The following is a 20,314-nucleotide window of genomic DNA, read 5'->3' on the forward strand; positions in this document are numbered from 1 at the left end:
CTTTACCATTGTTGAGCTTTCCCTAGAAGCAGGATCCTCCAGATTGCATCCATTTTCTTTTGAGAGTAGCTTATCAGCAACCTGCAGAGCCTGTCAACAGAAAAGGTTTCCATTCCATTAATGCTCAATTTCTACGTGATCATTGTTGCAGGATACCTCCTATGGTCATGTCTGTCAGATGTCCTGAGATCAGCATGATACATACACAGTAGAGAACCGGCAGGCTTCTGCCTCCTTCCAAGATCCCCAGGCCATGCAGGAATAGCTGCTGGAAGACCAGGATTACTCCCCCAAACACGACTTTATAATAATCCTCAGACTGACACAGAACTTTGAATCATAGCAGCCCATCAGGGCTAACGTGGAGTAGCCCATATGCCTCCTTGAGATGAGATGTCAATGCCTGGACCTCTCCAGCAGGGTGTTTCAGTACAGACCAGAAACAGTGTTCCTCTTCATTGTGGCATGCTGTGACCTTCACAATTGGAACCAACAAATGGGAGCATGTCCTGGATGCATAAGAAATAGGCAACCACCAGTAATCTTCTGAAGATGGAAATGAGGATCATGACATTGACGAGGAGCAATGCCCTAGACAGTATGACACTGCAATGTGTAGTCCAGCAGGAGTATTGAAATCTTCTTTCAACACAAAACAGCTGGATTTCTTTCATTACATGAATTACTGTTGGCTTTCTGGCAAGCAGTCTCTGGTCAGTCCAACTCCACATGGACCTGGTTATATTTACAGTCCTTGAACTTTTCAGCCACTGAAGAAATGTTTCCTTATGATTATATGCTGGGTACCTTCAGGCAATTCTACACTTTACACTTAGAGAGAAAGTAGTAGTAATTGAGATTACGCACTAACATCAGATGGTGCTCTGAGTCGGTTGCTCTCACAGATTCATTCAACATCTGACAGGCAAGTGTTGTATAGTAAAGTTTCATGATAGACAACAGATTGGGAGCAATCTTGAAACACTTCTTTTCCATCCTTCCATTCGCATTCAGCATTTCAGAGTTTATGTAGATTTCTAAATTGTCCCAAAATACTTGAGCTCCCTATTGGACAATGTTCAACTTGAGAGGCAGCATTTTGTGTAGCTTCTCTCAGCAGTCCACTGAGCTGAGGGAGAGTGGAGATGTGGACTTCCCATTGCACATCTCTGCACTTGGAACACAGTACATTCTCTAGAAAAAAGTGATTAGTTAGAATCAACCTGCAGCAATGTGTGGAATTAGTGATTTTATGCTGGCATTCACAAGGTGGGTATAAGTGCAGATGATCTGTGCAGGGCAAGCATAAATTTCAGATTTCCATTATCCTTTGTGTGAAAATGTACTTCCTGATTTCAAACCTTAGTGATGTAGCTCTAATATTAAAGTTTCTCAACCGAAAACTTTTTATCCATTTTAAACAGCTCAATTACATCATCCTTCAAACTCTTCCCCTCTGAATACTTCATAAACAAACCATGGCAAGTGCCAGTTCCATTCTGGCAAATTTGAATAATAACCCCTCAAAAAAGCATGTACGTTTCTGTGAAGTTGCGATGCTGAAAACTGACTGCAGTATCCCAATTAGGGTCTGACCAAGGCTCTGTACAACTTGACAATCATTTCCTTACTGTTGAATGCCAAAGCCCTTGAAATAAAGGCCAACATTCCAATGGCTTTTTTGATTTTTGAGAACCAGCTTTTAAAAATCTGTACAGCTGGCAGCTTAGGCTTTAGAAGAGAAAATAGGTTTATGTTACTAAAAAAAAATTCCAATTCTTCTTCAAATCAAAAACTGATGAGCTCACATTTATTAAAATTGAAATATGCTTGGCATTGTTTTGCCCAATTAATCAGCCTTCTATATCCTTTTGTAGCTTTTTGCTCCCAGGTCACAACAAACTGTGCGCAAATCTGAAGACATAACTCCCAACTTCTTTATCCAAGTCATTTGTAATGAATGCTGATTTTTAGGTCCCTGTAGAAATTCCTGAGGAATGGCACTGCAACATCCTGCCAACCAGAGAATCTTCTATACAACCCTATTCTCTATCTTGCCTCCCACAATCATTAACATCACCTGTTCCCTCCAATTGTATATGCTTCCATTTTCTGGATGTTACAGGTATATAATTCTCAAAATTAAAAACAGAGTTTTTTTTTAACAGAGCCAGTGAAAGGTTCCAACAAATGCCCCCAATCAAATGACCTTCTAAAATACTGGAGCCGTTATTTGAAAAAGGAGCAACAAAAACAAAAACTCAAAAATGGGTCAACAGTGCTCGGTTTAGCAAGATTCCAAACAATATGTTGGAAGGAATGGAGAAAGAGGGTACTTCTTCCAAGAACCATAGAAATGCTATAGAACTTGATTGGTTTGTAATGCGCAAACTGGCAGCAGAAAAGTGTGAAGGAAAATGGACTGGTTTGTAGATGCTTGGCATTAAGTCAATTTATTAATCTGAAGATTCGACTTTTGTTAACTATTGAGCATAAAAGTGTGATTTTATATTTTTCAAATTGGTAGTCAGATGCAGTTTTGCATCTAAACTCAGAATTTTTAAATATTGCCTTATTGTCTCAATGTGAAAAATAAGCATCACTGAAGTTATTAAATTATTGCAATAACTGCAGGACATGGCCACATTTGAATTTTAAGTCATAAACCAGAACGTAAATAGATGATAAATATCAGCAGGCCATGTATCCTTTACTGATTCAGAAAACTTCAAATAATTAATTAAAACCAGATGATCCTCAAGTCATCTAAATGTGTCAACTTTTTCCATACTTCCAACCTAAAATAATCCAGTTGGGAATCATATCCTATTCCCAAAATAGGGACATGAATGTATTGTTTTTCATTAAGAATTCAACATTTGTGAAGAGTTGAAGGTGTCAACCTGGGTGTCAGCTATGTTGCATTTCCTTTCATGTCAGAAGATTATGAATTCAATTTCCATGATACAGACTTAAACATAAAATCTAGCACAATGAAATATTATGGGAATATTACACAGGCAAGAATGCTAATTTTCAGCTGAGCTGTTAAACTGATGGCCCATCTAACCTCTCAGGTAGGCAAGAATGATCGAAAGACACTATTTTAAAGAAAAGCATGGGAATGCTCTCTATCGTCCTTGGCAACATATATCAATGGTTGCTTGATTGTACAGAACCAGAGTACTGTTGAATAAAAAAATGAACCTGCTATCAAAGCTTTTAGTCTTACATTTGTCAGGACAGATAGAAGAAAGAACAAAGAAAATTTACAGTCAAGGAACAGGCCCTTTGGCCCTCCAAGCCTGAGCCAATCCAAATCCACTGTCTAAACCTGTTGCCCATTTCCTAAGCATATGTAACTCTCTACTCCCAACCTACTCATGTATCTGTCCAGATGCATCTTAAATGAATCTACTGCGCCTGCCTCTACTGCCTCTGCTGGCAACGCGTTCCTGGCACCTACCACCCAGATGCAAGATTACCAAATTCAAAAAGAACAATAATTTATATAGCATTTGATAATGCATGCTGAGTGGTTCGGAAATTGACACTGATTAGCCAAGATGTTACCATGGAGAGGATGAGTGCACCAGGAAACAGTTGCTCCTACGCATTCCTGGACAGGTTCATTTAGCTTCCAGGGGACCTGAAGCAGTGAGCCACATTGCTGGCCCAATCAATTGTTAAATTGGTTGTTATTATAATCCTGCTGCGCTTTTCCAGCAACACATTTTCAGCTCTGATCTCCAGCATCTGCAGTCCTCACTTTCTCCTCTGTTATTATAATGTGTAGTACATTTGGGATTATTCAGCATTTTCAAGTGAATAAAACCATTGCAAGTGTTGGATGGCAGAGGAGGAGGAAAGAATGGCTCTTACAGAAATTAGACTAATTTTAGGAAATCTTCTGTATGTTCCATATAGATATTTCAGTTAAGAAACTTCCTTGAAGTTTTATTTCAAGAATCACCAAACTGCAAAAATGCTCCCAATCTCACATTAGAAACAGGAGAATTATTATTTGATTCAATTATCTATCTTGAACCACAACAGTTTTACAGGGTTCCATTTCAGCAAATACTATTCAATTTAGTTGAACTGGGGAGAGTTTGCAAAAATATTTCTTGCAAATAACCTCAAAACTTTTAAGGTGAAAAGGAGATAGTTACTCAGTAGGGAAATGAAAGTTTCTGACCAAGGTTTCTATGCACTATAAAATAAGGCATGGAAAGTAAAACTCTTGGGATTAGGTAACCATCCGTAAGCCAAGTGATAAGAAATAATTAGTGAAAGACAGAGTACTGTTTCGAGCACATCATAACCTATATACAGCTAAGCAAAACAAAACTGATAGACTAAAGACAACACTACCGATAGTGACCGCATAATACCATCTCTGATCGAAGGATAGTAAAATGATCCTGAAAATTTAATGATATTCAAGTTTTCCAAGTTTGTCTTGGAACAAGGTTGATACTATGCATGCTTAACGTGTTTATATGTTTTAAGGCTGAACAGGTTTGTATGTTTTTAGATTTTCAACCAGTATATATACAAGATACTCATTCATAACTTATCAAAGGCAATTATGTCATGCTGTGGGATGAAACAAAATGAAGTTGCATGCTATTTGTAAGCCAGCAGAAAATGATTTCAGTAAAATACCTGCTTATTTTTATACTTTTTCAAGTAGCGAGGAGACACAAGACATTCTGGATTGATGTCTGTTGAATTCTGGTCTGGAATAACTTGAGGATCAGGGTTTAAATGTTGCATCTTCAAAAACGACAAGATATTCTGCACCTCAAGACTATATGAGCTGTCTGCCATCGTCTTGCCCTTTGATGCTAATCTGCAGGCTGCCATCCATTGTGCATACTGCTTTTCCTAATGAAACAAATCAAAATGTTAACTTCAGAAGGAATGTATGTTACCCAATATAAAATGTTTCAAACATTCACTCTCTTGGATTACAACATTTACCAAAAAAACTCTATCTACCATGATCATGTTATATTCATTTTTCTCCCCCACACTAAATAGAAAAGCTAAAAGAGAAGTATCATTAGCATCAGAATCAGTGGAATAGATCTCCAGTATCATGTACAAATAAGTGATGTGTTACATTACTATTACAATGTATTTATTAAAGTTAGCTTATCATTGTCTAATCATGTCACGGCCACACAAGGGCAACCGCCGACCAAAGATTCAAAAGATACAGGCAGTAAACAAATGGTGCACAAGGTTGTTTTATTTGGCAGGCTGAATAAATCAGGTTCTATGTTAATTACACAATTTTATCATGAATCATGTTCATCAATTTTGGCAGTACATAATTAGGTTTAGTGATTTATTTTGATGAAGTAAATCAAATTTCACTTCTATTACATGGGATTGAGAGGTTGTTCAGGGTGTTTAGGATTTTGTTTGGAGATTTTGTTTCATTGATATTTGCAATCAACACACATTTGTTATTTAGTCACTCAGATAGGTCACCTGTAACGCATTTCACTTTGAAATGCTGAACAAAGAAAATTGTGGATTTGAGTAGAATGAAAAACATTTTGCTTAGAAATGTTTCTCATGGTGAATTTTTTTTCTCAACATTTCACTTGAAGTTCACTTTAATAAAAAATACATTAATATTCATATCAGTTTTTACAGAGATGTACAGCACGGAAACAGACCCTTTGGTCCAACCTGTCCATGCTGACCAGATATCCCAACCCAATCTAGTCCCACCTGCCAGCACCTGGCCCATATCCCTCCAAACCCTTCCTATTCATATACCCATCTAAATCCTCTTAAATGTTGCAATTGTACCAGCCTCCTCTGGCAGCTCATTCCATACCCATACCACCCTCTGCGTGAAAACCTTGTCCCTTAATATTCCAAAAATTGGCTTAACCAATGGCCTGTACAGCCGCAACATGACCCCCGGAACTTAATATTCTGACCAATAAAAGAAAGCATACCAAACGCCTTCTTCACTATCATATCTACCTGCGACTCCACTTTCAAGGAGCTATGAACCTGCACTCCAAGGTCTCTTTGTTCAGCAACACTCCCTAGGATCTTACCATTAAGTGTATAAGTCCTGCTAAGATTTGCTTTCCCAAAATGCAGCACCTTGCATTTATCTGAATTAAACTCCATCTGCCACTTCTCAGCCCATTGGACCATCTGGTCAAGATCCTGTTGTAATCTGAGGTAACCTTCTTCGCTGTCCACTACACCTCCAATTTTGGTGTCACCTGCAAACTTACTTACTGTACCTCTTATGCTTACATCCAAATCATTTATGTAAATGACAAAAAGTAGAAGACCCAGCACCTTGGGCACTCCACTGGTCACAGGCCTCCAGTCTGAAAAACAACCCTCCACCACCACCCTCTGTCTTCTACCTTTGAGCCAGTTCTGATATCAAATGGCTAGTTCGGCCTGTATTCCATGAGATCTAACCTTGCTAATCAGTCTCCTATGGGGAACCTTGTCGAACGCCTTACTGAAGCCCATTTAGATCACATCTGCTGCTCTGCCCTCATCAATCCTCTTTGTTACTTCTTCAAAAAACTCAATCAAGTTTGTGAGACATGATTTCCCATGCACAAAGCCATGTTGACTATCCCTAATCAGCCCTTGCCTTTCCAAATACATGTACATCCTGTCCCTCAGGATTCCCTCCAACAACTTGCCCACCACCGACGTTAGGCTCACTGGTCTATATTTCTCTGGTTTGCCCTTATCACCTTTCTTAAACAGTGGCACCATGTTTGCCAACTTCCAGTCTTCTGGCACCTCACCTGTGACTATCGATAATACAAATATCTCAGTAAGAGGCCCAGCAATCACTTCTCTAGCTTCCCACAGAGTCCTAGGGCACACCTGATTAGGTCCTAGGGATTTATCCACCTTTATGCATTTCAAAACATCCAGCACTTCCTCCACTGTAATATGGACATTTTACAAGATGTCACCATCTATTTCCCTACAATCTATATCTTCCATATCCTTTTCCACAGTAAATACTGATGTAAAATACTCATTTATTATCTCCCCCATTTTCTGCAGCTCCACACAAAGGCTGCCTTGCTGATCTTTGGGGCTCCCTATTCTCTCCCTAATTACCTTTTGTCCTTAATGTATTTGTAAAAACCCTTTGGATTCTCCTTAATTCTATCTGCCAAAGCTATCTCATGCCCCCTTTTTGCCCTCCTGATTTCCATCTTACGTATACTCCTACTGCCTTTATACTCTAAGGATTCACTCGATCTCTCCTGTCTATACCTTACATATGCTTCCTTCCTTTTCTTAATCAAACCCTCAATTTCTTTAGTCATCCAGCATTCCCTATTCCTACCAGCCTTTCCTTTCACCCTAACAGGAATATACTTTCTCTGGATTCTCTTTATCTCACTTCTGAAGGCTTCCTATTTTCCAGCCACCCCTTTACCTGCGAACATCTGCCCCCAAGCAGCGTTCAAAAGTTCTTGCCTAATACCGTCAAAATTGGCCTTTCTCCAATTTAGAACTTCAACTTTTAGATCTGGTCTATCCTTTTCCATCACTATTTTAAATCTAATAGAATTATGGTCGCTGGTCCCAAAGTGCTCCCCCACTGACACCTCAGTCACCTGCCCTGCTTTATTTCCCAAGAGTAGGTCAAGTTTTGCACCTTCTTTTGTAGGTACATCCACATACTGAATCAGAAAATTTTCTTGTACATGCTTAACAAATTCCTCTCCATCTAAACCCTTAACACTATAAGTACGTACTTATCCAACATAGTCAACTTCTGACTAACCAAAACAATCATAAATCACAAATTTGAAATCTTAATAGGAAATGAAGTTAACTTGAAACTAGAAATTATTCTCAGAGCCTAATCAGATTTTAGTAGGATTACAGTAAATGTGCATTTTCTTTCAAGATAAATGTTCATATGAAAGAAGTGTAAATATCTTTCTTTGGAGTAAGTTCCATTTGGATTCTAAAAAAGGAGATAAATGCACGATTAATACTTACATTATCACAACGGAGCCAAATTTCATTCATCCCTTCTGCCACTGGTATCAGCAACTTGATGTTGAATTTTTGGCCAGATATGTTGACATCGGGAGTCACCTCACAGCCTGTTACATGAAGTTAAACCAAATATCACTTGTAGCTTCATGGTCAAGAGTATAAAGATGGCTTACTTTAGAAAAATTCAACTTGTGGATTTAATACGGGGAGTTGGCAACGGATTCATCCATCAGTTTCGTACAAAATTCAAATGAATGCATGGAAATGCTTATCACCTAGTTTAGAATCAGATGTGAATAGTAATCAGGTCTTGGCATTCAGAAACACTCTTGTAGCTCATTTAAATGGCATTTATTCTTAATTTTGGACAGTAAATAAAATGATCCCAAGTATTGCTGCTCTGCTTCCATGGCTCTTCCTTGATAAGTTAAATGGAAACTAGTTCTGTTGCTAGTGAGCTACACTGTTGCTAAAGATAATAGCTACTTATACAGGTACATTGTGACAGTGTAAAAAAAAACAGTAGAATTAGGAATAGAACAATTTTTTTTGGTTACTTACAGTGTGGAAACAGGCCCTTCAGCCGAACAAGTCCACACCGACCTGCTGAAGCGCAACCCACCCCATACCCATTCCCCTACACCTAACACTACAAGCAATTTAGCATGGCCAATCCACCTAAGCTGCACCTTTTTTTTTGGACTGTGGGAGGAAACCGGAGCACCCGGAGGAAACTCACGCAGACACGGGGAGAATGTGCAAACTCCACACTGTCAGTCGCCTGAGGCGGGAATTGAACCTGGGTCTCAGGCGCTGTGAGGCAGCAGTGCTAACCACTGTGCCACCATGCACCCACTCTCTGGCACTGTGAGGCAGCAGTGCTAACCACTGTGCCACCGTGCTGCCCACTCTCTGGCGCTGTGAGGCAGTTGTGCTATCCATTGTGCCACCCTGCTGCCCACAATTATGTAGCACACTAACAGAAATGGGTGGCACAGCGGCTCAGTAGTAAGCACTCCTGCCTCTCAGCACCAGGGACCTGGATTCGATTCCACACTTGGGTGACTGTCTGTGTGGAGTTTGTATGCTCTCCCTGTGCCTAGGTGGGTTTCAGCCAGGTGCTCTGGTTTTCTCCCATAGTCCAAAAATGTGCAAGTTAGGTGGATTGGACATGCTAAATTACTCAATGTTCAGAGATGTGTGGGTTAGATGCATTAGACATGAGAAATGCAGGGTTACAGCCACAGGGTAGAGGGATGGGTCTGGGTGGGATACTCTTCAGAGGGTCGACGTGGGCTAAACAACCCGTTTCCATACTTTAGGGATTCTATGGCATGACTCACATGCCAAGACATTTCTTTGAATTACAAGGATAGGATAAACATAGGTACAAAGGAAGTATTGGAAACTATGCCTAAAAATGTAGGACAGGAGGCAACTGTCAAAAAAGTTGAGATGATTTTGAAACAAATAGTTACTTATTAGTGGAAGTATGCTTTTGTACATTCACCAGCAGATACTAAATACCATTGCATTTTGGTACAATAAAAGTAGGTCTTACCTCGCAAGTTCATCTGATGAGCTGGAGGTCCATGGGATTCATCTTTGCTTTTGTAGCATGAAATGGATGTGTCTTTAAATGTGCACCAATATGGCTTGTAACCTTTGAGTGTTAATTTCTTTGGTCTACAGAAGGCAAAAAAGAATTATTTAAAACAAGTCACTTGTAGGTCAACACAAGTTTAAGAATTCGCAGGATGATCTTATAACTTCCAGCTGACAATGTACTGACCCATGTTGGTTGCCTCCAGTTAAATAGTCAGCATTCTTGCAAATAATTTGATGCAACAGCAAAATAAATTCTCAATCTTCTTCGCTAGGATAGGAACATACAGTCACCACCACCCTCTTCCTCTGATTAAATGGATTATTTAAAGTGATTAATTTATCTTTATGGGAAAGGTTTTCAGTTTTCATTTGTTTTAAACTTTACCATAAAGAAACATAAATGCTAAAACTGCAATATATTCGTGTACTTCATAGATATCTGCAAAGGGCATTAGGATTGTGAATAATGTAGATGGGTTTAGATTTCAAATGCAAACAGTGAACTTGCTACTCAGCACTGAGAAATTGGTCCCCTGAGAACAGAGGTTAAGGCTGGACTACACTCCCGTTAAAAAAAAGCTAGCTATTGGAAACGCATCATGCTGTAAAGTGAGATTTGCAATAAATTTAACTGCTTAGGAGGAATATGAGAAACAGAAATAATAGATTTTAACTCAACATGTGAGCAAGGCACAAAAACAGAAATAGCTGGAGAAGCTCAGCAGGTCTGGCAGTACCTGTGGACAGAAAGCAGAGTTAATGTTTCAGGTTGAATGACCGTTCCTCAGGACTGTTTCACTTTGATCTCTCTCCACATATGCTGCCAGACCTGCTGAGGGTTTCCAGCTATTTCTGTTTTTGTTTCTGATTTATAGCATGCACAATTCTTTCAGTTTTTGTGTGAACAAAGCATGCCAGGGTGGAGGTTTTGACAATTGACAAGCCATTCCCACTGGTTGCGATTTTCATTCTGGAGTTATTTTCATTGATTCAAGCATTCATCTGGGAGGTAAGTCAGTACCTCAGGAATGGTTGGGAATTAGAATCCTGCGACAGTACTAGAGCCATGATGCTATTTGACCTTTGTTGTTCAGAATTTCTAGCCAACAGTCAATCCAGTTGACAAAACCTTGGAGTTGTGTATTTGGCAACATGCAACACTGGAAGTATTCCATTTATTAGAGGTTGTGTGCTATTATGCATCATGGCCCTAAAGCATTTTTCAGATTGGAGATTGCTTTTGTCATTTTTTTTGCCTTGCTCATCCTGAATAAATTTTCACAATGTCATTGATGTGTTGTTACTTCGGAAAAATGGTTGGGCAAAGCAGACCACTACCAGTAACACCTACATATTACTTTCAATGTAGTAAACTGTAGCTTCATAATAATATTATGTGACACCAGCCACATAAAGTAATAGCAGTTCAGATGGTTTACCCTTGTTCAAAGAGACTGCTTTTAATAAGCACTTTAAAAGAAAAAAAGTGGTGGAGAAATGGAGAGCTGTTTGACAGGGAATTTCAGAGGTAGAGGTTCTGAAGACATACCTACCATTGGTGAAGGGATTAAAAGTGGGAATGTGCATGAATAGGAGAAATTCAGAGATCTTGAATGATTGTACAAATGGAAAAAGGTTATAGAGGAGAATTTGAAAATTGAGTCTCTGCTCAACAAGAAGCCAGTATAGATCAGTGACCAGCCAGTGAACACTGTTTAGTTTGGATACTGGCAATAGTTTTAAATGAGCTTCAGTTTATAGAGATTGGAACAAAGTGAACATACAGTGTGTGAATCTGAGAGAAGACATGTAATGACTTTACTATAGATAGCCTTACACAGTTGAAAGAACCTGTACATTCAGAGTCAAAGTCCTGGATATTAGCAAGGTTATGCTTCATTCAGTGGAATGTCACTGAACTCCGTAGCATTCTGCGATAAGACCTGCTGTTTGCTGGATCAGGTGACTATGCTTTTCCATTAGCTGTCAAAGTTACTAACCACATGTAATATATATATGCTGCCCAAAACACAGTGCATCTCCCACATTCCCAGCATGCAATGCGCAACTGTTTGAAGCTAGTCACCAATGCCCTACTTTCCACAGTCAACAAACAGATCACCTTTCCCATAGATACCAACACTTATATAGACTGCACTGATTTAGCACTGAAGGCACCAGCCGCTTTCATCAACAGCAAAAAGCCATCATTCAATTAACGTCCAGCTTATGTGTGATCACTGTAGAAAGATCAAATCAGTGCTGGTTTCAAAAGCAGCTGTCAAGATTCCTTCACCCTGCAACATTCCTATTATTTCAACTTTCCAGTAATGTAGGGGATTACGTTGGGGGACACAGCCGACAACAACTCACTGCAACCTCATCATGCTGAAACAGTTCAGATAGAAAAATCAGTGCCACAGGGCTGAAAAATAATGGAACATATTACAGTGCTTTGGAAAAGGTTACATGCCACGATAGATCAGAGAACTCTTACATTATATCTATCAACGTGATGGGTGCAGGCTTAAAAGCTATGAAATGATTGTGCTGACCGAAGGGCCAAATGAGACAAGGGTAATTACTGCCAAACACAATAATGGCTTTGAATTCATTATTCATCCAGCATTATTCACGATGTCTTTCCTAAAAAATGTCTACTAACTTCACTACCCCTAAAAGAGTTACTTCTCGATTAGTTTCAACAAAGTTGGTAAAAGGCTCCTGCTGCTTAAAATACACTTATAAACAGCAATTTCTTGAGGCTTGAATCAGATGAGATACAAAAACATCAGATCAGGTTTATTCATAGTTTAAAATTGAGCAGAATAAGTTTCAACTTCAAAGCAAAAACCCTTGTAGTAGCAGCACAGTCGCTTCCCAAACAAAAGGATGACATTTGTTTAAGCAAAACAAATTTACTGATTATAGCACACATTTCACACAATTATAGCTAAATCAAAATAAAACATATATCCAACCAGCTAACATTCTATAAGTTTTATCTGTTTGCCAGCTCAAGAGAAAAAAATACTTGCTTCTAATTTTATAAAGAAAAAGGGTTACATTGGTCAAAATGGGCAGACAGGATTTAATTGTAGAAACATTACCCCCAAGAAAGTGAAACAAAAAAAAAGTGAACAGAATAGTGGATAAGGGAGGAGTTAGCTTGGAAAATGTGAACAAACAAAATCTTACTTGAACACTTTAATATGGTCAGCCAATTCAGGAATAGAGGTGATATCACCCTAAAACAGGAATAAATTCTCAGTTAATCGTCCAATTTGATAGTATGATAATATTAATTGTTTAGTACTTTAAAAAAAACAAATGCAATTCACTGTTGTATTTGCATTGGTTATTAACAGAATATGACAAATACTTCTGGGTTTAAAAGACAAAAGGACACAAGTATTAACAAAGGAAGGAGTAGAAGATAGACAAAGTAACAATTCTGCTGCAGGACACATCAAGAACTCAAACAGTACTATTGCATCTGAGTAAATTCACAACATCCCTTAAAGTTTATTCCGACAATGAGCACAAATGACTCCACTGACTGTCAATGTGCTGGATATTTCTAGGTACCGGACAGTAATCCAATCATAGTGGTTGAGTTACAGATTTGTTCACTGAATCACAAGCTAAAAATTACATATGATTTCACATACCAGAATGGTCGATGTTTTGCCACCTTCCAAAGTAATTTCCAAATCTGATAGGGCTGCATCTACTTCATCCACTTCTTTTTCACTGTTGTTCATATGGTGCTCAGAAGACATAATGGACAATTTGTTGATATGGTACTGGGGAAAACAAAACACTTAATTTGGTATATGTTCTGAAACTAAGCAACTTATTACTTGTTAAACGAAACCGTCATTTTATTTCATTACATAGTAGACTGGCTTTTGGCCAAATTATTTAGAGAAAGGGTATTTTGGTCATTTCCTTCATCAAGAGGCAGAATTTCATATATTTTTGTAGTATTTGAAACTTTTGATGTAGATTATCAGTTTAACGGCTTATCAAAAATAATCATCCTCAGCTAGAAGACGGCTTTGACTCAGATGTAGCATTTTTGGTGTATTGTGTCTATCTAACTACATTAAAACAGTGATTAGACTTTAAAATATACTTAATAAAGTTCAGGAGAAATTTAGCAGATCAGGCGACATTGTGGAGAGAAAGAGTGATAAATGTTTCAAGGCCAACATGACTACTTGAGAATTCACCCAAATAATTAGTTAGTTCTGTTAATGAATGCAAAGTTGAAGCTATAGACAGATCAGCCAGGATCATGTTAAATGGTACAGCAGGTTGAGAGACTAAATTACCCATTAGATTAGATTCCCTACCGTGTGGAAACAGTCTCTTTGGCCCAACAAGTCCACACCGACCCTCTGAAGAGTAACCCCTCCCCTCCCCCACCCCCACCCCCGCCTCCGCCCCACCCCCACCCAATGCAAAACAACTATGGACAATTTAGCATGGCCAATTCACCTAACCTGCACATCTTTGGAATGTGGGAGGAAAATAGGAGTACCCAAAGGAAACCCACACAGAAACGGGGAGAATGTGCAAACTCCACACAGACAGTCACCCGAGGCTGGATTCAAACCTGGGACCCTGGCGCTGTGAGGCAGCAGTGCTAACCACTGAGCCACTGTGCTGCCCCCTTTCTCCTTTAACTCTTATATTTGTATGCATGAATGCATGCAAGATCTGGACTACACTGCTTAAGTATCAACATAGCAAGTAGTTAAGCTAATGATTAGGGTAGATGATTAATTGCCTGGCAGTTATAAACAGGAAAATGTGGGGCTCTTGAGGCATAGTGATAGTGTGCCTACCACTGGGCCAGGAGAATGAGATTCAAGTCTCACCTGCTCCAGAGGTGTGCAATTAACATCTCTGAACCGGTTTATCAGAAAATATGTAAGACTGACTGATTAATAAACAATCCACAAACAAGGATAATTTCTGTTTCCCCAAATGGCTTGGATCAGAGTTGACATTGGTAACAGGAAGGTTGCCAAGAGGTGAATATTGAAAACTAGGAGTTTGTTTCAGACAGGTGGTTGCAATCTGAGTTAGATTTGGAAAGGATGGCTGAAACCAACTATGACATGTCCGAATATGATTCCCACCAATGTTCTGTGAAGTGGACTTTGTGATCAATAGAAGAATGAAGCAGACACACACACACACACACAAAAAAGTGGTTTGTCAAAGGAAAGAAACAAGATATTTACATTGCTGTTTCTGATTAGAAACAGGCTTAGGTGTAAAATATTCTGAGCTGGAGGCTCAAAAATTGGATACGTAGGTGGTTTGTATGATTAAACAGACAATATTCAAGTTTGAAAAAGTTCTGTTTGGAGATTTCTAACTTAATGGTTGCCTTTAAATTGTTGAACTATATTAGAATGTCAAACATGGACAGACACCAGTACTAAATGTTGAAAACCTATAGTTCTTCCTCAATTTCAGAAACTTTCAAACTTTCATGATTTCCTGCTTCCTTCATCTCCATTTGAAGAGATCAGAAATCTAGTTTTGTCTCCGTGTAGTTTTCTCCAGTTTTGCTTTTAATTCAACAATTTCATGTTAAATCACCTGCTGTACGGCTTTTTGCAATCCTTTACATGTAATTCTGCTCTAGTCTCTAAGGGACGACGGTCAATTCTCCTGCATGTACATGACCTCGTTTGACAATAAACAGTATTTGTAACTGTCAGCTGAGGAGGAATTTGTTCTTCTCAAACCCAACCTATTGATTCAATCATGTCAGATGCCTTTATCTTCTTTTGCATCACTTTCGTTACCATCTAGAGTCCACTACGACACTCACTGTCTTTCCCCCCCCCCTCGCCTTATTCTGTCTCTTAAGACACTTGCCTGACATTAACATATTTGATGTCATCTTTTTACCTCCAGAGTTATTATTGCTCTTTATTTTCTTGGAAAAAACGTTGACTTTGAGCTGCAAGAGGACTAGATTTTAAGAAACATGCTTTTGGAATACATAGCAAAGGTCTTAAAAACAATGCTGGGAAAACATTCATTCCCAGTAGTATTTGTGGCTCAAAAGGGACATTCAGCAGTAACAAAAAAATTAGAGGATGCAATGGCACAGCAATGCAAGACCATCCAAAAGCAGGCCTTTACACACTGTTTTACTGCTAAGACTTAAAAAAAATTAAGGCCTCAATATAATCAGCACCTCTTCTAAAACCAAAAGTTAAAATAGTTATTTAGCAACCGTATCTGTCAATACATGCAGTACTATATCCATTTCTAATCAGAGCAAATAGTTACAAGCACACATTTAGGAATCAGTTCCTTTTTAAAAATGTATTTACATCAAACAATCCTAGAACTATAGTCCAGTGTGATATATACAGGCCTACATTGTTCACTTTATAAAATCCCTGGAGAAGTATACCATGTTGTCAAAGAAAATATTAAGCTAAATGTTCCGGGCATTCAGGTTTGTTAACCCTTTGAAGGTGGAAGGAGCTAAGATTGATCAGTGAAAGTAAGGTGGGGATAGAGTAGGGAAAGCAATATAACTACATATATTACAACATAAATTGATGCATATATTTATATGATAATGAAAAACTGAATCCATTTATTTTGGTTCTGCAAGCACAGTCCAGTACTGTAAAAACAGCTTTGCCATGATAATTCACACCTCAACTTCCTAATCTAAAAGAATAATACTGCCACAAGCAACTGAGGCCTTTTCCACTTTTTAGCAACATGAAAAAATGACAGTACAATTCCTTTGTACTCACTTTACCTCATTGAAGTTCACAAAAAGAAAATTAAATGATCTTTATTAGTCGTCTGTACCTGTTCCAAAGTGACTGAAAATGACTGACATTTTTGCTTCCCTGTATTAATATAAAGCTCTTTCTTTCATCCCATGAAAGGTATGCAACCGAAGAATGAGCATGTCTTTTCATGTTCTCATGCTGAATGACCTACTACAGATTCTGGCATTTTCTATTTGAATCTTCTGAATCCAGATGAAAATGGTATCAGCCTTGCACATAACTCCAGTGCATTGTTAAGCCAGTACAAAAAAGTACTGAAGCACTGAACTAAAGCTTAATTAAAGGATTGAAGGAATGTAGTTCCATGCTTTAGATAGTGGAGAAATCTAAAAGCATATACTTCAGGAGAAATTTAGAAGAGCAGAGGTTTTCACATAGAAAAGTAACTGCATCACCAATAAACAATAGCGCAGATAATAAATTTGACTGACACAGATTTTTGTTTTCATTTGAGATTACAACCGAACATATCAAAAACATAATTTAAACAACAAGTGGAATTTCATGCTTTCCCACCGTATCATCAGATGGGAGGATGCAGTGAAGATTATAACACCTTCCCAGCTCTCTGCAATTTAGTTCAGGTGGGAAAGGTCAAGGATGGCCTTCCTGCTTGAAAGCAAATTGAGGCCATCAAAGAACCACTCAAAGGCAAGTGTGCCTCTGATCTGTTGGGGTAGGGTGGGATGGGGGTGGGGGGTCACTCTCTCAGCTTTTGCACCAGCAGATCCACCATGGGCAAGGACAGGTTCTGCAGAAAGTCACGCCCCTGTCCTTCACAACAAAGCTTCCTGACCAACTCTTCTGAAGCTTCAGTGATTTATCTATCCCTAACCCCACTAAACCACTTTGCCAAGATTTTCCAGGTAGGATACTCATTGGTGGGCCTCTTTCAGTACCAGCAGTGACCACCATTTCGGATTTGTTGCAGCTTTGAGATGAGACATCTCCCATGTACAGAAAGGGTGATGGAAAATTGCCTCTATGGAAGCAGGAACACAAACAGAGGCCATTGGGCTATCTGACTTAGAATTATCCCTAATGGGGTACCCAGAAATAGCTAGGGCAGGGTTTACACCAGCTGATGACCATTAAACTCTCACCCAACTTTGCTGATACACATAGAACTGGATTGTAAACCAAAGGGCAGGTTCTTTAAATGCCAAGGGAGAGCACAACTCAGTGATTCACCACAATTTAATGCTTTGACTAGTGGGCCCTTAGTTGTTACTAGGCAAGACCGCTGTACATTTCCAAGATGATTTTCTCCTTCAGGGAGCTGCTGGGCAGGGGCTAACAACACCAAGGTTACAGGGCCTCGAGGAGCAGCAGCCAATTCCAGGATGACGGTCCCAGAGATAGAGGAAAGACAGCAGCAGTGGGGCATCTGAATGGCACCAGGGACCCAGAAAAGAGACACCCCCAATGCCCTCAATGGCCAGCAGGTGCAAGGAGAGGCTGCCAGGCAGCTTGTTGGGTGCAGGCCTTTCCCTGTTAATTTTGTGTGATGTGGGCCTCAATTTGGGCCATGGGCAGATGCCTTCTCTTGTGCCTGTAAAATCACAGAGGGGTGATGATGGTTGGATAGAAGGAGATATACTATTGACAGCACAGTGCTGTGTGACAGGTATTCCTGTCTGGTTCCTGCCTGCAGGTGGCCCATAAAATCCAGCTATGATAACAAATACTGAAAATGTTTAAGAACCTGGATATGTAGACCATTAATTTCTTTCTAGTTATATCCTTAACACTACAATCTATTAATATAAATAGATATGTGTTTCTAATGTTCATTAATGTAAGGTACTGTGGGTGCACTAGATTTGCATCATAGAATCATGGATTGTTCCTGATGTTCTCCACGGCTGAACCCATAATTTGAGAGTCATCTCTCTATTACTCAATATTTGAAAATTAGAAAGTCAATTCTAGTTGAACACTGCAGCATCAGACTGGTGTAACAGGGGTTATGCACTATTGACTGAATCACTCAGTTCACAGACAACCAGCTACATTGGATCACTGAAGAGCATTTTTGTACCCATTTTCAAGCATGTCTGGTGTAGGATGAAATTACACGCACAGCAGAAGCAGTGATAAGTGGGTAGCAAGCAGGAGCACAATTTCAGTGAGACCAACTTGCTTCCTTAAGGCAGAACTGGGTAGACAACTAGCAGATTTCCATGGGAGGAAAACACACAAAAGAAAAAAAAAATCACATCAAGAATGGAAACTGCGCATAGTAATGCAAGAATTCCAGTGACCTGACCAAAACAAATTAAGCACTCAACCACTCACTCAGAATAGCACACAGTTGCCGCTCAGCCTCCAAAAATTAAAAAGCTGGACAACCATCACACTCCATTCCTCCACTTAAAGTGGGCACTAAATTGGGATCTAAATATATGCACCATCATCTGTCCCAATAGTAGTTTCCTGTATACATGATAGTAAAAATGCCTTCCTCCGCTTTAACAAGGTGATCTCAGATCTATTCCTCAACCATCTTTTGGAAGACAGTACTTCATTACTAGCCTTCATCTATTTCATTAATTATTCTTGAAGGACAATTTGTGCATCATGCCAAAGAGTCAGTGTATTGGAAGAGGCATCTCAATATTAAAACAATTTCTCCCAATACAAGGAAGATGCCATATTGACGGAGAAGCATTCTCCTTCAACAATAACCATTAGTGATTTCATAAACATTAACATCAGGAAACAGGTTTCCTTATTGAAGGCATCAATGAATTATGTGACAACATAGATATACAGGATCAGGAATATGCCATTTTGTATCTTAAATATGCTCTGACATTCTATGTGATTGTGGCTCATCTGCATCCTAACACCCATACCTCTGATTCTGGCAATGGTTAGTTCTGTTGCCTCAAGAGGGAAGGCAACAGTCAACAGGTAATATCACGGAACTGTTAATCAGAGACCCAGGTATTGCTCTGGGATCCAGGTTTGAATGGCGCTGTGGCAGATGGGTGGAATTTGAATTCAATAGAAATCTGGCATTAACAGTATAAGTGATGATCATGAATCTATTGCCAATTATCAGAAAAACCCATCTGGTTTACAAATGTCTTTTTAGGGAAGTAAACTACCATCCTTACCTAGACTGGCCTACATGTGATACCAGACCAACAGCAATGTCGGAGAGTCATAGAAATGTACAACATGGAAACAGACTCTTCGGTCTAACTTGTCCATGCCGACCAGCTATCCTAACCTAATATAGTCTCATTTGCCAGCACTTGACCCATATCCCTCTAAACCCTTCCTATTCAGATATCCATCCAGATGCCTTTTAAATGCTGTAATTGTATTGGCCTCCACCACTTCCTCTGGTAGTTCATTCCATACACACATCACCCTCTGCATGAAAATGTTGCCTCTAAGGTCCCTTTTTTTGATTCTTAACTGCCCTCTGGGCAATTAGGGATGGGCAACAAATGCTGGCCTAGCCAGTGTCACCCTCATCCAGTGAATGAATAAAGAAAAAAAGTTGAATGGAATGGCAAATTACCATTGACAATAACTTCCTAAAAGCAAATGCTCAGGATATAGCAGCAGCAGCAAATAAGCCATCTATCAACATCAAATGTAAAATCCATGGCTGTTCCAGACACATACAACAGCAATCACTTGATAGGTTTAGGTCTGTAGTGCACCTGGCTATTACAGATTCCCATGTTGCCCAAGTTCAACTGAAGCTATAGAAGCCTGATGTGGTGGTTACCTTCATCGCAGCATGAATAACAACGCAGGTCCTCATGCAGCAGACATTCCTATTGAGATACAAAGATGTGCCTCTAGGGCAG

At 39.3% G+C, this 20,314-nt stretch overlaps 1 protein-coding gene across 5 annotated transcripts in view; it reads right to left on the reverse strand.

The window, feature by feature from the left end:
- The window catches only part of fermt2 (FERM domain containing kindlin 2), a 143,931-nt gene that overhangs the window by 20,111 nt on the left and 103,506 nt on the right, over positions 1–20,314 (reverse strand). For all 5 annotated transcript variants that reach the window (XM_072568734.1, XM_072568732.1, XM_072568736.1 and 2 more), the window contains 5 exons: positions 13,311–13,445; positions 12,838–12,887; positions 9,593–9,717; positions 8,032–8,138; positions 4,669–4,890 (listed from right to left, as the gene is read on the reverse strand). In XM_072568734.1, the coding sequence (XP_072424835.1) occupies positions 4,669–4,890; positions 8,032–8,138; positions 9,593–9,717; positions 12,838–12,887; positions 13,311–13,445 (639 nt within the window). The remainder of the gene's footprint in view (positions 1–4,668; positions 4,891–8,031; positions 8,139–9,592; positions 9,718–12,837; positions 12,888–13,310; positions 13,446–20,314) is intronic.

The sequence above is a fragment of the Chiloscyllium punctatum genome, chromosome 4 (assembly GCF_047496795.1).
Source record: "Chiloscyllium punctatum isolate Juve2018m chromosome 4, sChiPun1.3, whole genome shotgun sequence".
NCBI classification, from domain to species: Eukaryota; Metazoa; Chordata; class Chondrichthyes; order Orectolobiformes; family Hemiscylliidae; genus Chiloscyllium; species Chiloscyllium punctatum.